At 44.9% G+C, this 6,000-nt stretch overlaps 1 protein-coding gene across 1 annotated transcript; it reads left to right on the plus strand.

Annotated features, from left to right (window-relative positions):
- Positions 1 to 1,986: 1,986 nt before the first annotated feature.
- On the plus strand, positions 1,987 to 5,734 carry LOC123427898 (E3 ubiquitin-protein ligase RNF14-like). The gene is made up of 7 exons (XM_045112036.1): positions 1,987 to 2,249; positions 2,803 to 2,877; positions 3,000 to 3,507; positions 4,144 to 4,526; positions 4,777 to 4,997; positions 5,092 to 5,230; positions 5,361 to 5,734. Exons 1-7 carry the CDS (start codon positions 2,082 to 2,084, stop codon positions 5,544 to 5,546), a joined length of 1,680 nt encoding a protein of 559 aa, XP_044967971.1. The 5' UTR covers positions 1,987 to 2,081; the 3' UTR covers positions 5,547 to 5,734.
- The last annotated feature ends 266 nt before the right edge of the window (positions 5,735 to 6,000 follow it).

The raw sequence follows: 6,000 nt of genomic DNA on the forward strand, positions 1-6,000 counted from the left end.
TCCATCAGCATCTTGGTCGCTTTTCGCCCGTCGTCATGATCTTCACTCCGCATCACCGCCATCGATGCCATCGCCGCCTCTGAGTTCATCATCGCACTTGTTCCAACTCCAGCAACGAAAGCATAGCCGGGCACACTAAAAGCATCAGCGGGACTCAATCGATGTCGACGGTGTTGGTGTCGAACAAGTTGACGAACTCGGCAGTGACATTGTTCAAAACCAGCCATTTCGTCGAACACCTCGTGATGAGGACATGGCTACCTTGGATACGACCAAAAATATTTCATATTTGCATATTTGTGAGGTGATTTCTTATAATAACTATGCAATAATTTATTTATATTACTCGGAACAAAAATACTTCACCTATTTTTATTCTGTGCCTAAATGCAAAATTGTTGAACGCTTGCACGAACCACGTGTGAAGATAAAGGAAGAGCAAATTATTAGGTCATGTTCAAGAAGTCCTCTCACATCAAAAAAAATGATTATATGATGTTTAAGAAGTTCTCTTATATCACTTTTAGCCCAAGAGAAGATGAAGTCCAAGTCTCTCATGTTTTGGACTCAGATTCGGACTGCACAAACATACGTGTCTCAAAACGTCAACAACTTTTTCATACGGACTCCGAATTGGATGATTCTTTTTTTTTTGCTGAAAATTAGATTTAATGTATGTTCCAGCCCAATTGGAATCACCTTAAAATTTGTTCGGAGCGTGGAGATATTGACGAAACAATCCGACGTTGCATGAGAATCCGAGTCAAATTATAAGTCCAAAGATGTTGCATCACCTTCATTTGGGCCCATATGCCTTGTACGACTTAGGGTTGGTTTTATGCTGCCTTGAGACATCCTCCCACCTCCTTGGCCATTGCAACTTCGTGTACTTCGTTCGTATCCAATGAAGAGACCAAGACCGCTTTTGGATCCTCACCCTTATCAATATTTCATATATATTCGCAATATTCAGGTTGCTTTTATCATATTCTTGCTTGTTCTTCGATTGCTTGCAGGAAGAGACCTTCGTGGTCAGGTTGATCGTGCTCCGGCGTGGTCAATAACCTCTTGGAGTTGGTTCAGTGATTGCTAAGTCGCAACGTCATGCACGTTTGTAGTCGGATCGTCCAAGTCGTCTCCACCAAATCGGTAGCCATCATCCCATTGAAAGATCGGGATCCTCGCCGGTATCACCTTGCTTGCCATGGAAGCCATTGAAGGGTATCGTCGGCATACCTGTTGCCGGGGCGGAGGGAGAGGATGAAGCCCCCGACCTTTTCGTAGGAACCTTCTTGGGCTTCATCCCCGAAACCTTGCCCATCTTCTCCGACAGCGGCGGGGCAGATCGCGCAGCGGTCACGCTGCCGGGCGCGTGCCTTTCCGGCAGGGCCAGCCAGATTTCCGCCCTGCACAACAACGTTGACATGCCGCTTGCGGACAGGCACAATGGTGCCTTGAGCGACGGCGGGGGCGACATGGCCGGCGACGAGATCTGTCGGAGGGGATTGCGCGTGCGCGACCACCACGATGATGTGGGACGGCTGTGATGCTTCCATGACGACGAAGAATGGCCCGGGAAGATAGACCGGATTGGGCGGAGGCAGGGCAATGGAGGCGAAGGGGGTGGGAAGCGGGAACGATCGCGTGGAAATTTTCCTCGCGCCAAATCTCGCCGCGGATAGGGGCGAGCTCGGATCGGCCTCCCATCCCGTAAATCTAAAGGTCTGATCGGGCAGTTTTTTCGCGCTGACACTTGTTTTGACGATTATTTTATAGGCAGGGGAATTATTTGGGGTTTGCTAGAGATGTTCTTAGCAATTTTCAGTATGTTCACACCCATGATACCCGATATTCTCTTTTTTGAGGGAAGTGATACTCGAATTGAACTCGTGTTTTGATGAATCCGTCGGACTATAGACATGTCTCATAAGCAATTCGTATCCGTTGCGATTTGTATCCAACCGTTTACATTACACACACACACACACCAAATCGGGGCGAGAGCACACACCAAACCCCTCCGTAGTACGCGCACCATACCAACTACCAAGGCCGCTCCGGCCGCCACCCGCGACCCGCTTATGGAGAGCCCTCACGGCGGCTCCCTCGGAGAAGGCGGCGCCCTCTCGCCGCCGGCGGAGTCGGTGAGGATGCTGCACGAGATGGCGCTCCGGGACGGCAAGGAGGGGGAGGAGCCCGATCTGCCCGACGAGCAGCTGCGCTCCAACGACCAGCTCCAGCAAGATGAGGTACCGCCACTGCTACCTCGCTAGGGATTAACCCTCGGGTCATATTTTCGGAACTCCATCGGGAATCCCTCTCGCGATTGGCCGATTGCGGCGGTTCGTAGCTCGCAAGCTGGAAATTGCGAGCAGCCGTTGCAAATCGTGATTAATGTGTCCATGAACAACAACCAGCAGGCTGTATAGATTGTGATTCGGAATAGCTGAAATGTAGTTGCTGCGCTGCCAATCAGCTAAACGGGCTTTGGAATGCCAAGTTTAGTGCATACGGTACATGGTTACTGAATTAGAGTGGACACTTCCAGGTTCCCTTTAGAATGGAAAAAGAATGAGAGAATTGATTAAACAAACAATTAATCCACGAATATGGATAAGTTCTACTCGTACTTTACATACGCCATTCCACGTGACGAAACAGAAGAAAATTTTGTGCCAAAAACACGCATTAAAAAACACATGGTGATTAGTATTAGTTTTCTCAAATTTAGATGAATGGATATTACAGTAAATTTCGTAACTCTGCCGACATATAATGTTTCTTTGATATATGATTGCATAGATGCTGGCACTGGAGGCAATTTATGGAGGCAATTTAAACGGTTTTGGTGAAAATTCTGCACCACGGTATTTCCAGGTATTCTTTCTTGAGGAAATTATTGCTGTTTTAATTGGTTTCAGACTCCCAGGACTGAGCAATTGCCAAAAAATCAACAAAAAATGTGTTACTCTTTTATTTTCGTCTTCAATTCTTTGCAGATATATGTGTATTGCGAAATCCCAGATGGTATCACTGTGTCGGTGGAACTTCTCCAGGCTGTTGATGATCACCCAAACAACCGGTTCTTTGAGAAATTCAGTGTCGAGCACTTGGCTCCAATATCACTGACATGCCTTATGCCTCCATCTTACCCGAGCCATCACTCTCCATACTTTACTCTCGCAGTAAAATGGTTGGATAGTGTGAAGATTTCCTCCCTCTGTGGCATGCTCGACTCGCTCTGGGCGCAGCAACCTGGACATGAAGTTGTTTTTGAGTGGGTGCAATGGCTGCAGAGCTCTATGCTCTCTCATCTTGGTTTTGATGACGGAATAGTAATACGGGAGTCTGATAGTACCATGGATCATGTGGATGTTCGCGTTGTTGGAGAGATTCTGCCTGTAGAGGATGTTGTTCAACAGTTGATCAGCTACAATGAAGAGCAATGCCAAGAATCGTTTCTCCATGACTTTCATGTTTGCATGGTCTGTTTCAGTGAGTACAAAGGTAAGTCAGATGCTCTATCGATGCTCATGTACTCCCACCAGTGCTCGTTGCTGTACCATGTTTAGATAAACTTTAGCGGGAATTGCTGTTTTTGTTAGTATTTCGCAACTCCAGCTCTGTCATAACGTGAATTTGTTCGTTCTCAAACAGTAAGGGAGAGTGCTACCTATAAACAGTATATATTTGACACCACACTGGGTCTCCATGGAGTCCGGGCACCATGGTTTCAAATGCACAAATCTAATCCAAAAGTTAGACACATTTTTCGAAAATTTTTGTCCCTGGGTATATACCTCGTTATAAGAATTAACATACTTTGCAATCCACATACATTTCAATGGGAACACTCGAATTTGGATAGTGCATAGTAATATCTATTCGCATACCATACGGTATTCATATAAAATCATCACATGCCTGCAGGGAAATAATCATTAGGGAAAATAAATACAATTTTGATATTGGTTCAAACTTGTTTCAGTGAAATTTTTTATACAAGTTATCCTGACAAAGGAAATACCAAATTGCTTACATAATTTCTATAATTGCCAACATGAGCATGAACAATTCAAATTCCATCATATCCTGAGTATGGAATATCTAAAAGTTGAATCCGTATCTCTTCATTACTACCAGGCATCGACTTCATAAAACTTCCATGTCTTCATTACTTTTGCCGGAATTGCATGGAGACATACTCACGGATGCATGTGAAGGAAGGATCAGTAATGAAAATTGTGTGCCCTGATGACAAATGTGGAGGTTTTGTTCCTCCTAATCTACTACAGATGTTGCTAGGAGAGGCAGATTTTGAAAGGTGGGAAAGATTGATACTTCAAAGGACTCTAGATGCAATGGCTGATGTAGCCTACTGTCCAAGATGTCAGACAGCTTGCCTGGAAGATGAGGACAACGCCCAGTGCCCCAAGTGCTTCTTCAGCTTCTGCACCCGCTGCAGAGATCGTCGTCACATAGGGGAGAGATGCCTTACTGCAGAAGAAAAACTTCTCTCCTTGCAGGTTCAGAATCCTCTAAACACTACATATTCTCCTTTTTGTAGTAAGTATTATCTATCCTCTACGACACTTGGTTTTGATGCCATATGTTGCCCGATCCGATGCCAGGTGTGGTCGATTGATTGCTAACCGACCAAACAGACATTACAAGTCCCATCACCTATTTGAGCTACTCATCATTTGTGATAGTGGAGTTCCGTTCAATGAGAACAGTATTGAGAGTGTTCAGTGTTCTATTTTTTTTTTTGTACAGGAACGTGAAAAGGCACGCCACTTAAACAAAGTCGATACTGGACCTAGTAAATTGGTGAACGAATTATCTAGCATCAAGGAAATACTTCGTTCTTGTGTTCCATGTCCGCATTGTGGTACCGGCATCACACGTGTGTCAGGCTGCAACCACATGGTATGTAGGAACTGTGGTAAGTTGTTCTGCTATGGTTGTGGCAAGCCACTAACTCCTGCTCATACAAGGTACATTCTTCTGATAAAAATGCGATCTATCAAATATCCTGTCCGGTAGGTATTCTCTGGATACCGAATCTGAACCTATGCTGCCCTTTGAAAGTGAACAATGCAGTATCGATTATGAGAAGCGGACAGCGAAGGTGGATTTGGTTGACACTATCAAAGAGCTACAGAAAAAACTGAATGTGGGAGGATACAAACCGCATCCATGCCCGAATTGCCACCTGATAACTTACAAGGTGAGGTTTTGGTGTGGCTTCCCAATATCATATGGATCGGTGATCCTTTTTACTGTGAACTGAAGATAGCTGTAGTTTATACTTCACTCGATTGTGGTAAATGTTGACTCTCTGTCGCTGATGTGAGCAGCTGGGAAACAACAACCACGTCTTCTGCGAGGGATGCCAGGTTCATCACTGTGCTCTGTGCCGGAAGGTGGTGCGGAAGAGCTCGGAGCACTATGGCCCTCGAGGGTGCAAGCAGCACACTGCCGACCTCGAGATCACTCAGACTAGATCAAAGAAGAACGATGATTCTCAATCAGAATCCTTGTAAGGATATCACAGGGCAGGAATTTGTTTCGGCTACGGTGAAGCCGTTCCTCATTTAGAAGTACTATATGGTTTCAGTTCTCAAGTAGGCGCCGGCAGTTTCATTTTTACCGAGCATGTCATCGATGATTAGTGAATCTATGAACCCTGAGAATCATTTTATTTATGTTAAGAAAAAACAGTTATGAAAAAGGTCTTCAGAACTGTAAAGTTTGCTGGATTCAGTATAACATAACTTTTCCTGCAAGAAACTTGTACACTTATTAATTTGTTTTTATTGGAAAAATTAAGTATACATTGCTTCCTTTTGTGCGCTCACATATCTTAATACTTCCTCGCTAGATACATCATTTTGAGTGTAAACTAATTTCGGACAGAGGGAGTGCATTGTAAAGATCTCTGGACAGTAAACTTCGTCATCCCTTTACCTAACTGGCACCCCCGGCACTTCTGCTCAT

This window comes from Hordeum vulgare, chromosome 2H (assembly GCF_904849725.1).
Source record: "Hordeum vulgare subsp. vulgare chromosome 2H, MorexV3_pseudomolecules_assembly, whole genome shotgun sequence".
NCBI classification, from domain to species: domain Eukaryota; kingdom Viridiplantae; phylum Streptophyta; class Magnoliopsida; order Poales; family Poaceae; genus Hordeum; species Hordeum vulgare.